The sequence below is a fragment of the Alnus glutinosa genome, chromosome 12 (genome assembly GCF_958979055.1).
Source record: "Alnus glutinosa chromosome 12, dhAlnGlut1.1, whole genome shotgun sequence".
Taxonomy (NCBI): domain Eukaryota; kingdom Viridiplantae; phylum Streptophyta; class Magnoliopsida; order Fagales; family Betulaceae; genus Alnus; species Alnus glutinosa.
Genome location: NC_084897.1, coordinates 3739385 through 3764506, shown reverse-complemented (window position 1 = coordinate 3764506; position 25122 = coordinate 3739385). Strand labels below are relative to the sequence as shown.

The 25122-nt window shown below is 36.2% G+C and overlaps 1 protein-coding gene across 1 annotated transcript; it reads right to left on the bottom strand.

Moving 5' to 3' along the window:
- Window positions 1–23045: 23045 nt before the first annotated feature.
- Window positions 23046–24806, bottom strand: LOC133883013 (cytochrome P450 71A1-like). The gene is made up of 2 exons (XM_062322186.1): window positions 23877–24806; window positions 23046–23660 (listed from the first exon to the last, which is right to left on the bottom strand). The coding sequence occupies exons 1-2, from the start codon at window positions 24804–24806 to the stop codon at window positions 23046–23048; spliced, it is 1545 nt and encodes a 514-aa protein (XP_062178170.1).
- Window positions 24807–25122: the final 316 nt, after the last annotated feature.

Below are 25122 nucleotides of genomic sequence, written 5' to 3'. Positions count from 1 at the left end.
CGAAGAAAAAGAAGAAGACGAACATCGTGCACAACGCTGGGTTAATTATTTGTGACAAAATGCCTCGTTTTAATAACTCTAGCCCGAGTCCAAAACACTCAAAACGCGTGTGGCGTGTACAGTGTTTCAGTTGGGTGTTTATTTTAAACTTTTAGTCTTTTAAAGTTGTGTTTTGCAGCTTTTGTTGACTTGTTTGTTTTTAGAATCGCGTGTCACATCACTTAGAGCACTCCCATCAGACTCCCTAAAATGGTTCTCTTCCTTATATTTAAGAAAAATTTTATCAAAAAACACCCTCCATCAGACACCCTAAATTTACATGATCTCCTTGAGAATCTACAGTAACCATGTAAATATACATGGTTACTGTAGATTCCCAACCTAATATTTTAATAAATAAAAAAATCATCTCTCTCTTCTCTCCTTCCACCTTCCCCGTCCTCCATCGTCTCCACCCCGTCAAAACTTAAACTCAATCAAAATAAAAAATTTCTTCAACCAAAGCAAAGCCCCAAGTCCTAGGATCACCGGAAAATTTACAGTTCAGAATTCCACCAGAAATTTTCACCAGAATTCCACCAAAATTTCACAGTTTGAAATGTCCAAAATTCCACCGAAAATTTCCTCTTGTTTCACCAAAAGTTCGCACCTCAAGCCACCAGAATTGCGCCCTCAACTTCTACAGCATCGACCCAGCATCACCCACTGGAGATCGAACCTTCCTCTCACCACGTCTCTTCTTAGGCCACCGGAAATTGGGCCCACGGGTCTCACTGCATCTCTGGTTCTCTCTCTGATTCAATCTCTCTTCCTCAAGCTCTCTCTCTCAATCTCTCTCCCTAATTCGGTCTCTCTCCCAAGTTCTCTCACTTTACTTGTTTTGGGTCACAGAGAAGAGAGGAAGGAAGGATCAGGAAGATGAAGAAAGGGAGAAGAAAAGAAGAGGAAGAGAAGAAGGGGCGGTGGACTGGTGGATTTTGAGAGAGAGAGGATAGAGATGACAAGAGAGGAGAGAACAAAAAAAAAATAAATAAATAAAAGTAGGAAAGAGAAAAAATAATAAAATAAAAGTAAAAAATAGTATTTAATTGATATAAGAAAAATTTAGGGAATCTATTGTGGGGTGTTTTTTTATAGGGAAGTAAAAAGTAAATTTGTTCCCTAAATATAAAAAAAATTGTTGAAAAACTGATGGGAGTGCTCTTACGTGTAAGTAGTGTACTTTAGTCTTTATATATATATATATATATATACTTTAATTAGTTAGTATTAGTTGCTGAGTTCTTGATGCGTGTTCCAAAGTTGCAATTTCTTTTTTCTTTTTCTTTTTTTTTTTCTGTTCTTTTTTTCAAGTGAAAAGTTATGATTTATTAGAGTAATGAAATTTAAAAAATTGTTATATGATTTTCATATAAATTGATGACTGTAAAAATTAACCTTTAGATCAATACTTACAAAATAAAATAAAAATTCAAGAGTTGATTTTCGCAACCACAATATCTTAGTTATATAATAGTCGTATAGTATTTTACTAATGCTCCGTTTGTTTCGACGTAAAATGGTTTCCATCGTAAAATGGTTTAAGGAAAGTCATTTTTCTGGAAAATATTTTTCCCTGAAAGCATTTTTTTGTGTTTGGTGCGTACAGAAAATCACAAATATTTTTTATATTTTCATTCAATCATTTTAACCTATAAAAATTAATTTTTATTCAAAATATATAAATATTAATATAAAATAATATAAAAATCATCAATGACGAGATTTCGTCATTGACTGACAAGATTTTAACCACTTTTATCTGATTCCGGCTAATATAGCCAAAATTCGAGATAAAGGTTGGAATCCGAATAGTTTTGTCAAAATATGGGATGGCCGGATTCCGACACAAACGGCCGGATTCCGGCCATCTTGTCGGATCTGGCCAGGGAGGTCGGATCCCGACAGGCTGGCCGGATCTAGCCAGATCTGGCCGGCCAGCCGGACTCTCTGGCCAGAGCCGGTCGGTATCCGGCCTCTCATGTCACGCCCCCATTTTGGGATATAAGGGGAACGCGAACTTGAACTTTAAAAAAAAAAAATCCTATAATTTAAAACATATACACATTTACCCAAGAATAGCACATGGCTATATTTCATTATAAGAATATATACATAGTAGTTCTTGAGTTATTACATCATATTTTTAGAAATTTCAAAATAATATGCACAATACAAAAGTTAGGCCGGTCTTTATCGATCTATTGCACTTAGGGGTGGGGTCTATGCCATCCATAAAGAAAAGACTCCGGTCTACAATGTCATCTGAAAAGATTTTGGAGAAAAAGGGGTGAATTCGACAACTCAGTAAGGAAAACACAACAACAAAAGTATAATTTTCTTTTCAGGAATTCTAAATAGAATTCAAATAATTTAGCAAGTAAGAAACAGTTAAATGACATACAATTATATCAAATGTAGAATGGTGCATGAATCATTTATGCAGTGTGTAAGTTTTAACCTCTCTTACAACCAGGATAGATTTCAAGATAAAAATCAGATAGAGAGAATGCAATTAGATCAAATGTACAAGAATTCAATGTGTAAGTTTTATCCACCCTTAGTCCAATATCCGCTAATTAACTATGAGCGGCGCACATTTGGCTCGTCTCAAAAGACGACTATGAGCCCATCCTGTCGTCACAGGGGAAAGCCGTACCGGGTTGGGAACTTCCCTAGGTGAAGGCCACCCCGGCTGGTAGCACACACTTTCGTGCTTCCGTGTGTTTGCCATGCTACCCTATGAAACTATGAAACTGTGGAATCCGGATATCTATGACATGGTGCCGCAGGGGTAAAACTGTGTGCAGATGAAACATGTATTATGATATCAACCTTTGCTCATATGTAACATATGCCTTTGAAAATTATGATTTCATAATATATATTATGATGCCATTCTTTGCTCATATGTAACAATTATAAGCTATGTATGATCACATGAGATTCCAATCACATTATATGATAAGATTATTTTCATGACGGAAATATAAATAGAATCATAGCATGAAAGAGTTTTAGAAAATTCCCGATTTTTCTCTTGAAAAATTTTATTAAAACTTTGTCGGGGTTTTGAAGTAGTGTTTCCCTTACCTTGTATTTTCTGAGCAGTATTTTAGCTACCTTCTACAAAAATAAATTGCAAGAAGAAGTTTAGAAAAATATTCTGAGATTTGAAGCCTAAAACTTAAACTAAGGTATCCTCTCCTTATTATTTCTTTTCTTTCATCAATTAATTAAACACGTATATATTATTTTTATAACAGATAAACATAATAGCTTGCCAAATGTAAATAATGAGTTTTATGTTTCAAAACAAGTTAATAGAATAATAACTTTATTTTATTCTTATAAAATTCGGGAAGAATAACGGTATTAGTATCAATAACATCTAAAATATTTTAAAATATTAGGGCGGCGTAAAAACGCTTTTGTAAAACAGTAACTTTTTACTTAGGCATTATAACGTGTTTTATAAATCTTTTGCGCCACTTGGAAAGCCTGTTTTAAAACACAACTTAAAATATTAGTACTTATTAAAACTCATAAAATCACAAGCTTTAAAACAAAGCTTTATTTGATTCTAAAAATCCTTCTTCTTTATTCTATCTTCTTCTTCTTCATTTTTTTTTTTTTTTTTTTCTCTACCTTCCTTTGTCCTTTTCTAGAGACTACTTTTTGTTCCTTTTCTATACAATCACCGAGACCACAACTCTTCCTTTTATTTATTTTTTTTTATCAAAGTTGACTCAACTCTCTCTTTTCCTTCTTTTATTGACCGACCATGTATAAAACATATCAGGTCTTTGTCTTTATAAAATTAAAATAAACAAAAGAAATAAGGAGAATTCACTTACAAAGGAAGAACACGTTCCAGAAGTTTCTCACTTGTTCTACCTTTCTTCTCTTTCTTTTCTATACACTACCAAACACCCACACACACACACAAGGGAGCTAACCGAACACATCAGAGGGAAAAGAATGAACGGTGTTATGAGCTTCACCGAAAATGGAAGAAGGGGTTTCGGTCTTCTATTTTCTGGTTTCTTTTTTTTTTTTTTCTTTTTTTCTTTGCTGCAATATAGAGGGAGAGTTTGAGGGAGATGCAGAAAATAAAAAGGAAGAAGAAGACCGTTGGGCGTGACTTGAAGAGAGGGTGCACCTTCCCTTTATACACATTTAAACGGTTGAGATGGTTTTGATCAAAGCTTATCCAATGGTTGGGGCTGCAACTTGGGCAGCAAGTTGTGAGCTGTAAGGGTGCACGAAAGTCTCCATAGAAGCTTCTTTTGATCTCATCAGCTGGTCGAGAATCACCCTTGAGCAGCAAGTTTGATCAAAAGGCTGGGATTTATACTTGGGCTTCAAGTTTGATGAGTGTTGCGTTGGTAGCTTGCCATTTGTTCATTTTCTTTTGATCAACTCATCAAGACGTGTAGGCTAAGTTAATTTGTAAGTGTGGGATGGGCATCAAAGGGCACATGGACTAGGGCTTGGCTCCTCTTAAACATGTGGCCTGGGTTCTTAAACAAATGAAAAGGGCCTACTAATATAAATGTTAAATTTTCGCTCAAAACAGAGGTAGTAGTTTTTGTGGGTGTTTTCATATTCTTAACGAAGTCCAAAAATTATGAAATTTGGAGGGTAGCTAAAAGACTTTGAGACAAGCGTTCTGGCTTTTGAATCGATCAAAACGGAGTTTGTTTGACCTTATTTTCGTTATTCTAAAGTTTGAGGTTCATCTAAACTTTTATTAAAGAAAAACTATAAAAATTCCTTAATAAATGAATATTTATTTTCATAAGTATTCATATTTAAAAAAAAAAATGGGTGTTACATCTCAGGCTAGAGCCGGCCGGGATCCAGCCTCTCTGGCCAGATCCGGCCGGTCGGTCGAAATCTTGCTCTCTGGCCAGATCCGGCTGGTTTGACTAGATTCCAGCTAGTTGACCAGAATCCGACCAGATTGGTCGCCGGAATCTGGGCTGACTGGATTCCGGCGAAGGTGGCCGGATTCCGTCGCCGGATTCCGGCAACGTTAACCGGATGTTGTCGGATTCCGATATTGGCAAGATTTCGATGGTAGTCGGCTGCTTGAACGTGAAGGTCGACTACGTCGTTTAAAAGAGATCGACCGCGTCTGGCGTCTTCGGAAAACGATTTACGCTTTTAAATAGCGTAAATCAATTTCTGAAATTTACTAAGCATTTTTTGTCAAACAGAAATTATTTTCCGATTGACTATTATTTTCGCCCTTACCAAACACCGGAAAATGCCGAAATCATTTTGCGCTGAAACAAACGGAGCATAAATAACACTTCTTGATATTATGTTTTAACTCCACCAACATAATAACATTTTAATTCTATGAAATATATAATTATAGTTATTTGAACTTATAGAGAGCAACAATGATTTCATTGGACTTTACTCATACTCCAAATGAGTCCGTGTCAAGGTAGATTTAGTAAATATGCCAGTAGGTACTTGCTTAATTAAGAACAAAATTTCAAATTATCATCATAATGATATAGACCAAATCCGAAGAGCATACCTACAAAAAGAACATTGTCAAATTATTTTTATTGAATTGTTTATTTATTTCGTTAATTACATTCTTTGATATTTTCAATTAATTTTGGGTCACTTTTATTGTTTAATTTTGCCCTCCGTGAACCAAAATTCTGGCTCTGCCATTGTGTGTGTGTGTGTATATATATATATATATATTCTTTTTCGCCTGCATTGATCTTATTTGTACGTTCGTCATCTCTGGACGATTGCTTTTGGGTGCTTTGCTTTCGCATGACATGCTCCAAATTACATTGATATTTCCACCGAGTCATGTTGAATAATGTGATCGCATGCAGGGTTAGAAATAGTCACGCGCGTGTGACGTTTGTGCTTCACATGAAAGCTCTTTTCTCTTTGGATTTCCTCGTCTAATTAATCAAAGCAATCTTGAATTTTTCAAACTCTAGCACGAGGTGATAAACTTTTCCCCAGCTAGTTGCAAAGCAAGTTCGTTGATTTAATTATCAACAGAAAAAGAAATATCATTAATTAGTAGTACTTGATGAAAGCTAACTTTTTCCACAATTTGCATGCAAGTTTCTTGAATTAATATCCTAAAAGAAAACAAAGCATATTTTTTTTAGTATGAAGTGATTTTTTAGAGTATTATCATCCATAAAACCATATTAAAATATTAATTAAATAATTAAATTTATCATTTTTATAAATTTAAACTTTCAAGACAAGTGATTATTTACAATGGTATCAAAGTAATTAAAGCCCTAAATTTAATCTTTGTTTCGTCATTTACCTTTTATTTCAAATTAATGAATATTACACGTACGTCTTAAGCCACATTAATGTCAACCAAGAGATTAAGGAGTTGGTAGACCTTGTTATATCCCTTAATTAATGGATTTTTTGTTTCTAGATAGAGACCAATTTATGCCATTCCAAAAGGCAAAGTGTGCTAACTTATAATATACAAAGCATGAAAAACAATGCAGAATAGACGCCGGCCGGACTAACCAACGTAACCAACCATTCTCTCTTGTGCAAAGGCCAGCGGGACTTTTTTTGTTTTCCACTTCAAATCAGGTTAAACCTGCAGGGTCTAAAAAGTGCACAGAAAAGCCAATGGCAATCGCCGGCATAAGTAATAATCCTAAAATTAAAGAACAATCCAACGAAATGAGCTCGTCTCAGAGTCCAAAAATAAATAAGAAACATAAAATAATATTTTTTTTTTTTAAAAAAAAACAACAACAACAACAACACAAAATATTGGTACTAAATAAGATTCGATTCCTTATTAATTTCTTGGCGTTTTAAACTGAAAGAAAATATTGAATTTCATCATTAAATTAATATTTTTTTAATTTCTTTTTGCTTTTGGTTTTTATTTTTTGGTGGGGGTGCTTATAATTGGATAGGCCAATCTTAGCCAATTAAAAATCTTATCAAAACCAACGAGGAAGATTTGATATTTTTGTTGTTTAATGGGCTAAAAGCAACGGAAAAGATGAAGGCGACGAGATCGTACGCTGTAATGCTCTGCGTAGTTTATACATGATACTTAACACAAATCGGCTCTATTTAGTTGTATCTTGATGGCTCCCTTGTTATGATCACAAAAAAAGTTCGAATTTTTTATTTACTGACAGATGATTATGTTAAAGGGTCCTTCCCAAATATGGTCCTGTATATATCCTTCAGCATTTTGCATGCATGTCGCTGCCGTCAAGAAAAATCATAGTCTAAGGAAAAAGGCTCTATTGATCATTTTCCACTTTGATTAATTAATATTTATAGGTCTCTGATTATCCCAAGAAACCATAATAAAAAAGTCACTTATTCACATGTGCATGCCAGCCAAACATAAGGTAGTGTATTGATTTGACAATAATTGAAAGATTTTATGTTATATTTTATATCCATTATTGCACTGTGCGGGAGAGAGAGACCAGTAGGATTGCTTGAGGTTGGCTTGAGCGAGCTCAACGTCAAGCATGCCTTCTTTTGAAGTTTGTGGAGAATATCAATTAAATCTTTCCTCTTGTCATCGTTAGTCGTTTTAATTGTATTGTGTTCTTCGACTACTTGATCAAACAAAGCATCGAATTCTCTAAAAGTTGTTTTCAGACTTGGGATAAATCCCGTAAGAACATCAATCCATCCCAAAAAAGGGAAAAAATCTCCAAAGCAGAATGCTCCAAGGTGCTCCATTATCCTTCTTGATAGATGTCCGAATGTACTCTTACCTTTTTTATCTTCAAACTTTTGTCTAAGTACACATCTTGAGACTATATCGTTTGAGGTTGCCATCACCATCTCACTTAGATTAACAGAAGTCCCTTTGTGCATGACTCACGTATCTTTTTTTTATCAATGCTTCAATTTCTTCTTCCCTTACATATTGGAAGGATTGTACCCTTTTGAGGCTCAAAAGTTATAGTATACAAATTTTCCCAGCTTGTCTTCAATACTCACCATAGGGTAAGAATCCTACGTCAGTGCATCCATAGAGTAAGGCATCAGCAGCCGTACGAGCTCGTTTGGCAAATCGATTTCTGTTTTTGTTTTTGAGAATTGTTTTCGAGAACAAAAATAAAAAACCATTTTTTTTTGTTTTTTTGTTAAACAAGTGTTTGGCAAATTGTTTTCGAAAATAGTTTTTGAAACAAAAAACAGTATCTAAAGCGTTTGGACAATTGTTTTCAAAACTGTTTTTACTTAAGAAGAAAATAGAAAACTTTTTGGTGTTTCTATATATTTTTTGTTTTCAATTTTTTGTTTTTTCCATTTATTGGGTGATTTCCAAACAGTATTTTGTCTAATTTATGTCATTAGATTTGTCTTTGTTTTATAGAAGTAGTGTAATGGGGGAGTTTTGGATGACAAATGGAGAGGAAGGTAGCTAGAAGCTCATGGAAGAAAGACTTTGAGATTTGCGGAAGTGGTCTTGTCTTCTGTTGGGTGCTGGGCTCGAGATGAGCTGGAGGAGACAGATGAGGGTGAGCTGGCATTGTCTGTCGGTTGAGGAGTTTATGGTAATTGTATCTTCTTTTCAGTTGTAAGCATGGAGGCTTTCTGTTAGTAGTTGGGCCAAGTTGTAAGAATTAGTTGACGCTATTGGTTTGGGTTGTTAGTGGTTAAGTTGTAATCCACTATATAGCCCAAAGCCCAGGAGTATTGAGGAGTCATGTTCATTGTTGTAAACAGTTTTCTTGAGTTTAAGCTTTCTCTAACAAAGCATGGAGGCCCTGGAACCCTCGAAGGTCCAGCTTGCATTCTTCTTCTTCCACCTCTATTCCCTTCCATAATTCTATCTTTTCTCTACATTTAGCAATACGAAATATATACAGAAAATATAAATACATTACAAGTGGTATCAGTGAGCCTACGATCCTCTAAATGACGGATGGAACAAGAGTTTCACAATTGGCAGAATCGGTGAAGGCAAATCAGGAGCAGCTGAAGCAGATTCAACACCAATTTCAGGATGTGAATGAGGCTACTTTAGAGTTTCGGAAGGAGGTTCAGAGTTCTCAATCTCAGATGGAGTCACGGTTGGAAGCTCGGTTTGCAGAAGATTTACAGTTGCAGTTCAGAGCATTTGCGGAGGAGATCAAGAAAATGGTAAAGTTTAAATCCCCTGTTGTTCATGATAATGAAATGAGTAGAAGTAATGATGATTTGTATAATCATGATAGTTCGGGTAGTGGGAGTAGGAATGCTCAACCCCGTCAGTTACGTTTGGACCTTCCCACTTTCAATGGTGAGGATCCATCCAATTAGGTGTATAAGGCCAACCAGTATTTTGAGTTTTACCAAGTCCCTGAGAATCTCAAAGTTAAAGTCGCTTCTTTTTATTTACAAGGAGATGCTTTAGTTTGGTTTCAAGATGGGGAGGATAATGGTCTTTTTCCTTATTGGGACGTGTTTGTTAGGGAATTACAGACTCGTTTTGGTCCCTCAGCTTATGATGATCCAATGGAGGCTATGATGAGACTTAAGCAATCTACAACTGTCACAGCTTATAAAACTCAGTTTGAATCATTGTCCAATCGTTTAAGAGGGGGAGTCTCTTACCAGAATAAAATTAGTTGTTTTTTAAGTGGGTTGAAGGATGAGATTAGGCTGCCTGTTCGGATGTTGAATCCTGACAGCCTTAATACAGCTTTTTCCTTGGCTAAAATCCAGGAAGAATTCATGAATTCTACCAGGAAACCCTATAAGAGTGCAGGAAATTCTTATGGGTTTAGTAAGCAATCCGAATGGGGTAATTCTAGTGGGTCTAGCCCATTGTTGGCAGGTCAGACTAATTCTTCTAATTCTGTCCAGCCTAAATCTTTGCCTACCAAAAGAATTTCTAGGGCCCAAATGAGGGAAAGAAGGGAGAAAGGGTTGTGCTATTATTGTGATGATAAGTATAGTCAATCCCATGTCTGCAAAACCCCTAGAATTTTCTTGATTCAAGGTATGGAGTGGGAACAGGATATGGAAGATAATTCTGTTTGTATTGAAGAAGAAGGGATAGAGGAATCAGGAGTGAACTTACCAGAGATTTCTTTGCATGCGATTTCTGGTACTCCAACTCCTCACACAATGAGAGTAGTAGGTTTCATTCGGGGTCAAATGGTAGTCATTCTGATTGACTCGGGCAGCACCCACAACTTCTTAGATCCTTCGATTGTCAAGAAAACTCAGCTGTCAATCCTGTCACATACAAGAATTACAGTTAAAGTGGCTAATGGAGATACAATTCAGAGTGAGGGGCAGTGTAGTGATGTTTCTTTGAAGGTTCAGGGGGTTATCTTAACTACAGAATTTTATATTCTATCCTTGGGAGGTTGTGATATGGTGTTAGGAGTACAATGGCTTCGGACGTTGGGCCCGATCATTTGGGATTTTCTGCAGTTGACCATGAGGTTTACTCTTTTTGGGAAACCTATAATTTTAACAGGGTTGAATTCAGCTGGTCTTACAGTGGAGGATAGCCCTAAATTCTTTAAAAATGCTTATGTTTCAGCTAAGGGGTTAGTGTTGCAAATGTTACCTCAATTTCAGGCATTATCTTCGACTGTTATACATGAGGATTTACAAGCGTTAATTACAGAATTTGGTATGGTTTTTGAAGAACCAAAGGGGTTACCACCTCAGAGGTCTCATGATCATCAGATTTTGCTTAAGGAAGGTACTAAGCCTGTTTGTGTCAGGCCATATCGTTATCCCTATTACCAGAAAACTGAAATTGAGAAGATTGTGAAAGAGTTACTGCAAACAGGGGTGATTAGACATAGCCAAAGTCCTTTTTCGTCCCCAGTATTGTTGGTGAGAAAAGCGGACGGTAGTTGGCGAATGTGCATGGACTATCGGTCCTTAAATCAGGAAACTATTAAAGACAAGTTTCCTATACCAGTGATTGACGAATTATTGGATGAGTTATTTGGAGCTAAGGTGTTCTCTAAACTGGACTTAAGGTCCGGTTACCATCAAATCAGGGTCAAGACTGAGGATATTTCGAAGACGGCTTTTAGGACACACGAGGGTCATTATGAATTCCTTGTGATGCCCTTTGGCCTTACAAATGCTCCATCAACTTTCCAAGGATTGATGAATTCGGTTTTTAGACCATTTTTGAGGAGATTTGTTTTGGTTTTTTTTTTTATGACATCTTGGTTTATAGCCAAGATATAGAGACTCATTTGTTGCATGTGAGAGAGGTGTTGCAAACCCTTAAATAGCATCAATTATATGTTAAGCAATCCAAGTGTAGGTTTGGAGTTGCTGAAATTGAGTACCTTGGGCATTTAATCTCAGAAAAGGGGGTTCGAGCTGATCCTATGAAGATTCAAGCCATGCTTAAATGGTCTATTCCTTCAACCATTAAATCTTTGAGGGGTTTTTTGGGTTTAACTGGATATTACCGCAAGTTTATTCGCGGGTATGGGATGATAGCAGCCCCTTTAACCCAACTTTTGAAGAAGAATTCTTTTCAGTGGTCTACACAAGCTACTGAAGCTTTCAATCAACTTAAACAGGCTGTGACGAGTCCGTCAGTGTTGAGCTTGCCGGATTTTACACTTCCTTTTGTTATTGAATGTGATGCAAGTGGTACTGGGTTGGGAGGAGTGTTAATGCAGCAGGGGCAGCCTATTGCTTTTTTCAGCCAAGCTTTGAAGGGTAGGGCACTTTTTTATTCTACTTATGAAAAGGAGCTCTTATCATTGGTTTCAGCAGTGCAGAGGTGGCAACCCTATTTACTTGTGCAGACTTTTAAAGTTAAAACTGATCATCAGTCTTTAAAATTCTTGCTTGAACAGAAGGTGGGCACAGTGTCTCAACAGCGTTGGATTACAAAGCTGTTGGGATATGATTTTACAATTGAGTATAAGAAAAGGACAGAAAATAGGGTGGCTGATGCCCTTTCCAGGCAATTTGAAGATTTACATGGGGATGGTCATTTAAGTATCTCTTTAATCTCATTTCCTACTCCAACTTGGGTAGAGGACTTGAAGTCTAGTTATATGTCTGATCCTTCTACGAAAGAGCTATTGATAAACTTACAGCAAGGGCAGGGGTATCCTAAGGGTTATTCCCTCCAGCGGGGACTTATTTTGTACAAGGGCAGATTGTTTATTGTTAAAAATTCTGATTTCAAGGCTCAGATCTTACAGTATCTTCATTCAAATCCCAGTGCAGGCCATTCGGGTTATCATAAGACTGTACAGAGGGCTAAATCAGATTTTTTCTGGAAAGGCATGAGGAAGGATATCAAACAATTAGTGCAGGAGTGCACAGTATGCCAGGAAAGTAAGAGTGAACTTATTCACCCTCCAGGGTTGTTGTAACCTCTACCTGTGCCTTTACAGATATGGAATGATATTTCCATGGACTTTATTGAAGGACTGCCGACTTCAAAAGGGTTTAATGTGATTTTGGTAGTCATTGATCGACTTACTAAATATGGGCAATTTATTGCCCTTTCACACCCTTATACAGCTTCTATTGTGGCCCATTTGTTCTTTTCTAATGTTGTGAAGTTGCATGGGATACCTAAGACGATTGTATCGGATAGAGATCCCATCTTTACTAGTTCTTTTTGGCAGGAGCTTTTTCGGCTGCAAGGAGTTACTCTGGCCTATAGTTCAACTTATCATCCTCAATCGGATGGTCAGTCAAAGGCTTTGAATAAGTGCTTGGAAGGGTACTTAAGATGCTATGCCGGTTGTAAGCCTAAGGAGTGGAGTTTCTGGCTTCCGTTGGCTGAATGGTGGTATAATACCAGCCATCACGCTTCATCTAGGATGACTCCTTTTGAAGCACTCTATGGTATTCCTCCTCCTACATTAATGTCCTATGTTCCTGGTTTGGCTCACAATAATGCAGTGGATGACCACTTGCAGAACAGGAATCAATTAATCAATACCTTACGAGACAATTTGCATTTGGCTCAGAACAGAATGAAAACACAAGCAGATAGATGCAGAACTGAGAGAGAGTTTCAAGTTGGTGATTGGGTTTACTTGCGCCTTCAGCCTTATAGGCAGAAAACTGTGGCTATGCGGAAAAACATGAAGTTGTCTCCAAGATTCTTTGGTCCTTTCAAAGTTTTGCAGCGTATCGGTTCTGTGGCCTATCGGTTTGAATTGCCGGCTGAAGCTCGAATACACCTAGTCTTTCATGTTTCTTGCTTGAAACAGAAAGTGGGTCAGCATATCCATCCTCTTTCTACTCTTCCCCCAGTTGATGCAAATGGAGAGATTAAACTAGAGCCGGAACAGATTATGGAGCGTCGGGTTGTCAAGAAACATGGGCGATCTTTTACGGAGGTGTTGGTTAAGTGGCGAGGAGCACCATTGGAAGATAATACTTGGGAAGGATACTGGAAGCTTTGTGAGTTGTATCCCCACCTTGTGGGCAAGGTGTTGTGAAGGGGAGGGGATTGTAATGGGGGAGTTTTGGATGACAAATGGAAAGGAAGGTAGCTGGAAGCTCATGGAAGAAAGACTTTGAGATTTGCGGAAGTGGTCTTGTCTTCTGTTGGGTGCTGGGCTCGAGATGAGCTGGAGGAGACAGATGAGGGTGAGCTGGCATTGTCTGTCGGTTGAGGAGTTTATGGTAATTGTATCTTCTTTTCAGTTGTAAACATAGAGGCTTTCTGTTAGTAGTTGGGCCAAGTTGTAAGAATTAGTTGACGCTGTTGGTTTGGGTTGTTAGTGGTTAAGTTGTAATCCACTATATAGCCCAAAGCCCAGGAGTATTGAGGAGTCATGTTCATTGTTGTAAACAGTTTTCTTGAGTTTAAGCTTTCTCTAATAAAGCATGGAGGCCCTGGAACCCTCGAAGGTCCAGCTTGCATTCTTCTTCTCCCACCTCTATTCCCTTCCATAATTCTATCTTTTCTCTACATTTAGCAATACGAAATATATACAGAAAACATAAATACATTACAAGTAGTGCTAAGAACCAATTTTTTGTCTTCTTTTTATCCCGTTAAAGTTGATGTTGCTTTCAAAATTATCATTGGCTCTGGGATGGATCACTATTAAATTTTGACCAAAAAAAAAAAAAAAAAGATTTTTAGCATTACTCCCAACATACATTAGTACACAAATTGAGATAGTAGTAATTAATAAATTGAATTAGATTTTGGCAGAATGAATTTTCTATTGCATTCTGCCATTCTTATTTAGTATAAATAGATAATTACAGAGTATGTGATAAGTGTTAACAATACAATCGAGAAAGCTTTGATAGATACAGTTACTGCAATTGCAAAGATAAAATGCCATCTTATGCTATCTTCCTCTTTATCTCTATGTTCAATGCTTGTGTTGACAAGTCTTGAGGAGATAACTCTTGAAGAGTTCGAATTAATGCGATGACGTACACAAGCCGAATGTGTAGTTGTTGTGGAAAATTCTTCTGCATAATATTATGAAATTGGCGCCTCGATCTGCTACAATATTTGAACCAATCTGGTGTGGTACAAATGTTGCTGATGAAGATATCTAAGATGGAATTGCTGCTGAGGTCCACAAGAGCATCCTGAACAAGCCAGCCTTCCAATGCCTCAAAAGAACCATGCAATTTGGCATATGCCTTCTCCAATATAGAGAACCAAATATATATATATCTCATGGCAAGACCCACTCACCCTAGAAAGAGAATAAGAAAACCACAATATGCAGTCATATAAATGCTTGTCATATCAAGAAAACTAATTCTGATGCTTCAGTACCTCATAAGACAGTATATACATTGAATCCATATATAGAAACAGTACACACTAAACTGCCTACTCCACAAGTGTCACAGTACAATCAACTACAACTTAAAACAATTAACCAAGTAAATAGCCCATCAATTATAACAACTTGTTTTAACTAGTCTAAACTACATCATAAGAATAATGTAGATAACAACAATACTAAAGATAGAAATAATAATAGTAATGACAATAACCACAATCCTAAAAATAATGTAATAGTTATAGTATCAGGCTAATCCAACTCGAAGCCCTTTGAACAAGAAAACCAACTGTGTATGTCACATTATTTACACATTCATGACCAATAGGTTCCATCAACACTCCTATATTTATTGTCGTTGAATTCCTTCTAGGAGCAATCCCTTGGACCAAAGACATCTTCATCACTAAAACTTCACTGGACAATTTTTACCCAAATAAAAACAAGCAAAAGCAAATTACTAAGGAAAAATCAAAACCCAACAACAAAGAAATATACAGCAAACATGAGCATTACTGTTCACTGCCAGGATAAGGCTTCTTACATTCTCATTGCCATTCAAAATGAGAAGCACAAAAATCAGAAGCGTGGGTTTAAAGCTACAACACCATACAACAAGTATTTTTTATTTTTTTGGATGACAGAATTATTTATATATAAAACCAAACCAAGCTACAAGCACGCCACTATAACCGGTTCAAACTATCGAAAGGGCAAAGAAAAGCTACAAACAGTCCCCTCAAAGCCCATACAACCAAGAACAAACTGCAGAATACAACCAATAAAATCTGCAGCAACAAACAAAATATACTTTCTAGTAAACCAACCCCTCAATCAGCCTCTATCCTCCCCGCCGACCACCAAAATCAAAACCCACATTCAATTAATCACCCACACCCACCGATTCCCTCTACTCTTTTCATGCAAATAACACCCACTTGTGATCAAATTGGTGTAAAAAGAGAGACCCATTTGCACAAACCATACACAAACCATCTCCCTTGTAGACCCATTCGCTCAAAATCATAGCCGACGACAGAAAAGCCGCGAGAACCCAGTTGGATTCTTCGGCTTTGTTGCCCAATTTGGTGTTCAACGACGCTGATTCAGGTCACGACTAGAGGGTTTCGCGTAGTTTAGGGAGCAAAGAAAAGGGTTGGAGAAATGGGGTTTTGTTGGTCTCGAAAGACCCAGAAAATCGGCGTGAGATTGCGTTTATGTAGATCAAGAACGAGCATAGGCGGCATGATTCACGGCACCAATATCATAAAAGCAGATTATGTAGATCACGAAAATGAAGATGGAAAAGACAAACGAAAGTACCTTGTTGTGGGTGATTTGAGCTAAGAGAGAGATCTGTCGGCTCAGTCCCAAGGCATCTACGATCCAATAAAGGTGGACGCGTGGTATGCAGTGGCGGAGGTGGAGATGAAGATGGGGTAGTATTTGTGCAGATGGAGAGTAATGGCGAAAGGAAGAAGCGAGCTCCTCCCCATTTTGGTGAATGAATGTTGAGGAAGAAGCGAAAGGAAAAAAAAAAAAAAAAAAGGCATCAGGAATCGAACGTCCAACCTGATGCATTATAGGACTACTGTGCACTCAAAAAGAAAATGATTTCACTTTTTTTCTCTGTGTGTTTTGATGACTGTAGATAAAAACATGAAATCTGTTTACGAAAACAGGTTTAAGTTGTTCTTTGATTTCGTGTTTTAGCTGTTTTCGTTTTCATCTATTTCGTGTTTCAAAACAGCTAACCAAATGCATTGCTACAGTGACAAAAACGGTTTTGCTTGTTTTGGAAACAGAAACCTGTTTCCAAAACAAGCAACCAAACAGGCTCGTAGTTTTTGGCCGATTTGAGAAAACGACATCATGTGTCTTTAACATTTCTTTGGCCATATCTGCAGATGACACCACAAGAGTTGGTCTATGACCCAAGTTTAAGAACATTAGACGACTATACTTGTTTGAAAGGACTTAAAGAGAATGGCGTGGGAATGTGCCAAACTTGTGAAGGTTGCCTATGTCTGGTAGCTTTGGTGGGGGATGCACGTAAATTGGATTTGCCACTACTTCCAATACGCATGAAAACATAAAACAAAGAGACGAAAAAAAGAAAAGAAATAAGGGGATTAATAAAGGGTATTGTGTGTAGTTCTTGGCTCGTGCCATGATTGTTGCAGCAATGATAATAGAACCATTTCCTCTCAAGTGTTTAACACAACGCGACTTACAACCCGTCCCTTCAGTTATATTAGTGCATAAAATCACGAGGGAATCTAGGCATCTTTTGCTTGCGCTTTTGAAAAGGAAGAGTCACATTGGCAGAAGCACAAGGGGCAAATACATGGGTCGACAAGTCCTTTATTGGAGTGAGACTTCCCAACCTTTGCACTCAATCCAGTCAACTTCGATCTGCGTAATTGCACTAAGATTTGTAATATCCCAAGAAACCATAAAAATTTAATAAAGTCGCTGCCTTATTCCATGTGTGCTGGTCAAACATAAGATATTGTATAGATTTGACAATAATTGAAAGATTTTAATTATTTTATATTTTACATCCATCACTGCACTTTCTTTATTGAAGTATTGGTCGATTCTCGTTAGGAGTATCTTTCCAATGGCATGTAAAATGTACATATATATATATATATATATATATATATATATATATATATATATATATATATATGTGAGCCTAGAGAATATCACGTGCATCGGGCCACAAGCCAAAAACCTAGCCGCAAGCATTCACAGGCTTTTGTCCTAATTACGTATATTTTCCAAGTAAATTCAACATCAATTTACGCAAGAGTTTGTTAGTTGCGAACAATTTCAACTAATGGCAATTATTGAAAAAGACCAATTAATTATTAGCAAAATTTGCCAGATAATTCCTCAATCGTTTAACTTAGACACAAGTTATGTAGGATTTTTCTGGTTTAATTGGATTTTCAAAGTTTTCATAATTCTTCGATTTGTTTCTTAGAACCTTTACACTTTCATATATGATTCTAGAATTCTTGATATGCTATATACTACACCACCAAAAAAAAAAAAAAAAAAAAAAAAGAAGGCTTTTTGAGCCATTTTTGTTAGAACCGTTTTAACATGAAAGCTCTTTTCTCTTTGAATTTCCGCATCCAATTAATCAAAGCAATATTGAATTTTTCAAACTCTAACACGAGGTGATCAACTTTTCCCCAACTAGTTGCGTGCAAAGCAAGTTCGTTGTTTAAGGAAATATCATTAGAACTATACTATATTATCAACTATATTTTTAAGTCCTCAATCGATGAAAGCTAAGTTTTGCACAATCTAACGCAATGCAACAAACAATGGGAGTGGAAGTTTCTAACAATAGATTTTTTCACAATTTGCAAGTTTCTTGAACTAATATCCTTTTTTTAAAAATAATAATAATAATAATAATAATAATAATAAAATAAATAAACACACACACACCCACACACAAACATTTTTTTATAGTATCAAGTGATTTTTTAGAGTATTATCATCCTTAAAAACATGTTAGTATATTAATTAAATAATTTAATTCATCATTTTTATTAGTTTAAACTTTTAAGACAAGTGATTATTTACAATTGTATCAGAGTAATTAAAGTCTTAAGTTCGAACTTTGTTTCGTCACTTACTTTCTATTTCAATTTAATATTAAACGTGTTAAACGTCACTACTTATATATTGGGTAGATAGATGACGTTAATATGATTGACTAATGTTAACCATGAGTGGGGAGTTTAATGAGTTGGTAGACCATTTTTTGTGCGCCCAATTAATGCTCATAACCTAACTAACCAAGGATAAGTAAGTCATTCGAGACTTAATTAGTTTATCAAGCACGAAAAAAAATATTATCTTTATTTGGTCACTGTTTTGAAGAAACATTTCATTTGATTAAATAAGCTACATCATCCTTTACAAAAGTTCTATAAGATTTTCTTCTTGTAAGAACAATGTTTTTCATTAATAGAAGAGGCTCATTAATTCCCATAACAAGAAATGAATATATATTGACATGAAAACTTGAGGCCCGAGGGATAGTAGATCGATAAGAAGGAATTTGTACTTGATGGTTACCCCATCTATCATATCCATGTAAACTGAAGTAAATCCGGCTATAAAAAGTTTGTAATGGATACAAAACGATGGCCAAATCCACAATTTAAAAGAACTATATATGTGAATCCTACTTATAATTAATTCGGGTCAATGAAGAATATACGCAGGACTAACCAACCAACCATTCTCTCTTGTGCGAAGGCCAGTAGGATTTTTTGAAAAACAATGAAGAATATACGTACACGTACGCAGGACTAACCAACCAACCATTCTCTCTTGTGCAAAGGCCAGCAGGATTTTTTTGTTTTCCACTTCAAATTAGCTTAAGCCTGCAGGGTCTAAGAAGTACACAGAAAAGCCAATGACAATCCCCTGCATAATAATAATCCTAAAATTAAAGAACAATCCAACGAAATGAGATCATCTCAAACGAAATATAAATAAGAAAAATCCAAAAAAAAAAAAAAGAAAAAAAAACCAACACAAAATGGTTCTGCACGCATAATTAAGATTGGATTCTGTATTAGGTAAAGTCCACATACCCCCTCAAACTAATACCTAATTGACAATGTCCCACCCCAAAATACCCAAAATTGTCAATCTTCATTCCAATGACGAAAATACCCTTAATAAAAAAATAATAATTATTGAAAAAAAAAAACTAAAACTAAAAATTAAAAAATTAAAAAAATAAATACATAATTAAAAACCAAGGGTGGCTAAATTTAAAAAATAAAAGAAAAAATTAATATTTATAGTTTTTTTTTTTTTTAAGAACTTAAAAATATTCGTTTTTTAAATAAAAAATTTCAATTTTTTTTTTGAATTTATAGGGGTATTTTGTTTTATTGAAAAACTCATTAATTGAAGCACTATCGAAAGCTGATATTGGCAATCCGAGTCATTTTCTTTAGATGTGTTTAAGCCGTCGATAGTGCTTCAATCGAGGGTGTCGATCTGTGACTTAGTAGGAGGTTTTAAATTGACTACCCTATGAACAAATCGTCTGGAAATTTATATTTTTGGATGATTTTTTTCAAACTGTCTATACATATATGGACGGTTTGTTACAAATTGTCTATAAATTTATAGATAGTTTGATCAAAACCGCCTGAAAATTTACAGTTTCGGACGGTTATTTTCAAACCGTCTATACATTTATTGACGGTTTACTCAAACCGTCCATATTTATTTATTCACAGATGGTTTTTAAAAACAACCTTCTATAACAGTTTAATTCTAGACGATTTTAGAAACCGTCTAAAATCAAATCGTCCATAATTGTCTTTTTTTTTCTTTTCTTTTTTTTTTCTTTTTTTTTTTTAGTGGCAGAAAAATCATAGTCCAAGGAAAAACGATCTATTTCATTTTCCTCTTTGATTAATTAATATTTATAGGTCTCTGGTTATCCCAAGAAACCATAATAAAGTTAATTATTCACATGTGCCGGACAAACATAAGATATTTTATTGATTTGACAATAATGGAAGGATTTTATGTTATATTTTATATCCATTATTGCATTTTCTCTGTTAAAGTATTAGTCGATTCCCGTTAGGAGTAGCTTTGTAATGATGTAAAATGTGCCTAAATATGTGAGCCTTGAGAGTGTCACACACCTAGCTATTTTCATTGGGTGTGTTGGATATATACTAGAATGTGTGTGTATGTTTAGTTATAGGTGTAGAAATGAAAAAAAGGCTTAATTAGGCTTTTGTTGGAAAAATCCTAACTTTATGATGGGCTACATTTTAAATGGGCTAGATGAGACCAAAGACAAACCTTAGGCTTTGTAAGTTGTAGGTTAATTTGGATTGATGAAAGAAGTTATTGGTGAGAGTGTAAAGTTGAGAACTTTAGGCTTAGGAAGTAAAGAGGCTCCAACTTTAAGCTTTAAATGGTATTTTGGTGTGAAAAAATATGTTCTTTTTTAAGTCTTAGAAACTCTAGAAACCCTATGATTCTAAAATTGAGATTTTTCGGAGGTAGCAGATAATGAACAGTATATCTATCATTGTTCGACATTGATCGATCGGTGGTCAAGTATTGAGTTGACTGTACTCATCGATCAATTGATGCTTGTATTGGCCCTTTCATGGCGATATATTTGTATTCGCCAGAATGTCGAAAAATGGTGTGTTACGAGAGAGAGAGAGAGAGAGAGAGAGAGAGAGAGAGAGAGTGGCGACGGGTAATGAAAATGAGATGATTTTTTTTTAGTTACATTTCTTAGCGTTTTTAAACTAATGTCGATAATTAGCCCACTCCATTCTTAATATTCGACTTTTTTTAATACAGGTCGCGAATTATTCTCAAATACCTTATGTTTTCTATATACAATGAGAATTTAACGGCGTCTCAAGTAAGTGCCGTTAAAAATAAACATGCTGGGCCCGATCCAAAAAAAGTGCCCCAACAAAATGTTCTCAAATCTCTATGTTGCATTTATTGTACTTAATTAAATGCATTTAAAGTGTTTTAAATGTTAATGAAAGTATGCCCAAGTATGGGCACATATGCTTAAGTATGAAAGATAATTTTCAAACAATGAAAGTGTGACGTCCCACATCACCTAGATATGGGAATGTGCTTATATGTATAAACACACCATGTTTGACATAACGCATTTTAAAGCTGTGATAGCCATGAACCTATCAAAACTCCACAGTTAAGCGTGCTTATGCGATAATAGTACCAGGATAGGTGACCTCTTGGGAAGTCTAGTTTGGGGGAGCTAAAAGCGGACAATAGTGTGTCAATGGGGGTGGGTCGTTAGAAATGGTATCAGAGCCATTGTCCAGCCTGAGATGAGGAAGCGTGCACAAGCCTATAAGAATCGCTAGCAGGCACTCATTAGGAAGCCAAGAATGGGGTGATTTTATGAGGGTCGTCAGTAGAGACGCTGTGTCCTAAGAGAGGGTGATTATGACGTCCCACATCGCCTAGGTATGGGAATGTACTTATGTATATAAACGCACATTTCTTGATACAGCGTGTTTTAAAGCCGTAATGGCCATAAACCTATCAAAACTCCGTAGTTAAGCGTGCTTTTGCAAGAGTAGTACCAAGATGGGTGACCTCCTGAGAAGTCTGGTTTGCAGAAGCCAAAAACGGACAATATTGTGACATTGGAGGTGGGTCATTACAGAAAGTTTTATGTTGGAAATGAAACCCCTCCACACATATTAAGTTTATATGATTATTGAAAGTTCTAGGAAATAAAGAATGAGCATGGTATCGGGCTAGGTTAGAATGAACAACACTGAAGTTACGGTTGCATGATAGTGTGGCCATCACTATGATTGCCATACTGAGTGCACTTAGTAGTTATCTACTGACCAGGGCGCATTCGCGGCCACAGGTAATGCTAGATCCTTAAAGGTTGAATCGCACAACCCCTTGCATATGAGGCGTAATAATATGCGATGCCATAAGTAACAAGTGAAAATATAACCTTTTATGTGTTCATAAATTATGATTTATGTCAAGTTTGACAAAAGAAGGTTGATTTATTAAATCCTTTTCTCAACTTTTTTTTTTTTTTTTTTTTTTTTTTTTTTTTTAAGAAAGATTAAAGAAACTTTTTTGAGTTCAAGAAGCAAAATTTATTTAATATGTTATATGTCATCTGAATTCTAACTCTCTACTTTAAATGATTTTCTAAACATACCACTTCAAATTGGATGGGAATATTTGCTAAGCCTTTTGCTCACGTTTTGTTTTTTCTCATTTCAGGTTTTGAGGCTAATGGGAGAAGGTGTGGAATGCTTAGGCTTAGGGCACAGATCCCTTAAAATTAAGATTTTATTTTGACAATTTAATGTATTTTGACCTTATACTTCTATATTATATCTATTTTGCATGTCATGCAATTTAGTAGTTTATAAGTGCTCTACCTTTATTAATATGTAACCTTAGCGCTACTTAAATTTGAGGGTTAAGAAACCTACCTTTCATGGACTAAGAGGGTTACATTAATATCATTGTACACAATTTATTTTGTACAATTTGTTTCCAGAGACAACATGAAAGTTTCTATGGAACACTAAGTTTCAATTATTATTATTAAGGTTGAAGCCACCTTCCCTCACATTAATTTCAAACAAACACAACAGCAAATGCTAAAACACGAATCTCTTAACCCATAGATCAAGGAGTGTGCGGCTTTGGTACAAGATGAAGTGGAATTTTCTTGGACACAGTGAGCCCGTTAACTTCACTTATGTCCAAGTCTTTCGCTTGTACGCTACCACTTGGCAATCTCCAATCAAACCAACACAAGATGTTGGCAATCACATTTTCAACTGAAGCAACACCAAATGTCAATCCTGGACATCTCTTTTTCCCACCTCCAAATGGGATGAATTCAAATTCTTGCCTATTGAAATCAATCGTCTTGTCTTTAAATCTCTCCGGGAGGAACTCTTCTGGCCTCTCCCAAGCTGTAGGGTCCCTTTGGATTGCCCATATATTGACAAATACTCTTGTTTTTTGTGGAATATCATAACCTCCAAATTTCACACTTGCTGATGTTTCTCGAGGTACCGAGAGAGGAACTGGTGGATGTAGTCTTAGAGTTTCTTTGATGATACACTTCAAGTAATCCATTTGGTTGATGTCATTCACATCTATCTTTGATTTCTTTCCCACCACCATTCTCACCTCTTCTTGTGCTCTCTTCATAATGTTTGGATGTTTTATGAGCTCTGCCATTAACCATTCCAAAGTTGTTGAAGTATTATCACTTCCTCCCACAAACATGTCCTGAAATTATGGAAGCACAAAACTTTAGACATGGGTTTGTGTGTGTTTCGTCCCACAAACATGTCGTGAAAATTATGGAAACAGAAAACTTTAGATGTTGGAAATTATAGAAACATTTAACCACAGACATTGTGAAATTATGGAAACATAAAACTTTTTAGACATTGGTTCATGTGTGTGTGTGTGTGTGTGTGTGAGAGAGAGAGAGAGAGAGACCAGTAAGATTGCTTTGAGGTTGGCTTGAGCGAGCTCAACATCAAGCATGCCTTTCTTTTTAAGTTTGAGTAGAATATCAATTAAATCTTTCCGCTCATCATCGTCAGTCGTTTTAATTGTATTATGTTCTTCGAGTGCCTGATCAAACAAAGCATCTAATTCTCTGAAAGTCGCTTTCAGACTCGGGATAAATCCTGTAAGAACATCAATCCATCCCAAAAAGGGGAAAAAATCTCCGAAGCAGAATGCTCCAAGGTGCTCCATTATCCTTCTTGATAAATGTCCGAATGTACTCTTACCTTCTTCTTCAAACTTCTGTCCAAGTACACATCTTGAGACTATGTTGTTCGAGGTTGCCATCAACATCTCACTTAGATTAACAGAAGCCCCTTTGTTGCATGACTCACGTATCTTTTTTATCAATGCTTCAATTTCTTCTTCTCTTACATATTGGAAGGATTGCACCCTTTTGAGGCTCAAAAGTTTTAGGACACAAATTTTCCTAGCTTGTCTCCAATACTCACCATAGGGTGAGAATCCTACATCAGTGCATCCATAGAGTAAGGCATCAGCAGCGATAGTTTTTGGCCGGTTTGAGAAAACGACATCATGTGTCTTTAACATTTCTCTGGCCATATCTGTGGATGATACCACAAGGGTTGGCTTATGACCCAAGTTTAAGAACATTAGAGGACCGTACTTGTTTGAAAGGGCTTGAAGAGAACGGTGCGGGAGTGTGCCAAGTTGGTGAAGGTTGCCTATGATTGGTAGCTTTGGTGGGGATGGTGGCAAATTGGGTTTGCTACTAGTTTCAAGACGCTTGAAAACATAAAGAAAAGAGACAAGAAAAATAAGAGAAAGAAGGGGATTAATCAAGGATATTTTGTGTACCACTTGCCATGATTGTTGCAGCAACGATTGTAAAGCCATTTTCTCTCAAGTGTTTAACACACAGCGACTTACAACTCATTCCTTCAGTTTTATATATGTATTTTAAAACATGCAACTAATGCATAAAATCACGGAGGGAATCTAGGCATCTTTGCTCGTGCTTTTGAAAATGAGGAGTCACATGGGCAGAAGCACAAGGGACAAACAGTTGGGTTGACAAGTCCTTTATTGGAGTGAGACTTCCCAACCTTTAATTTACACTGATCAATCCAGGGAACTTCAATCTGCGTGATTGCACTCAACCTTGGATTATCCCAAGAAACAATTATAAAGTCTCTATTTTATTCCCATGTGC

Bases quoted from the DNA above. Each gene is read 5' to 3' on its own strand.
- LOC133883013 (XM_062322186.1), bottom strand. From the start codon at position 24,806: ATGGCTTTACAATCGTTGCTGCAACAATCATGGCAAGTGGTACACAAA. The intron at 23,661-23,876 runs GTCTCTCTCTCT...CCATAATTTCAG, and splicing joins ACCTCAAAGCAATCTTACTG to GACATGTTTGTGGGAGGAAG.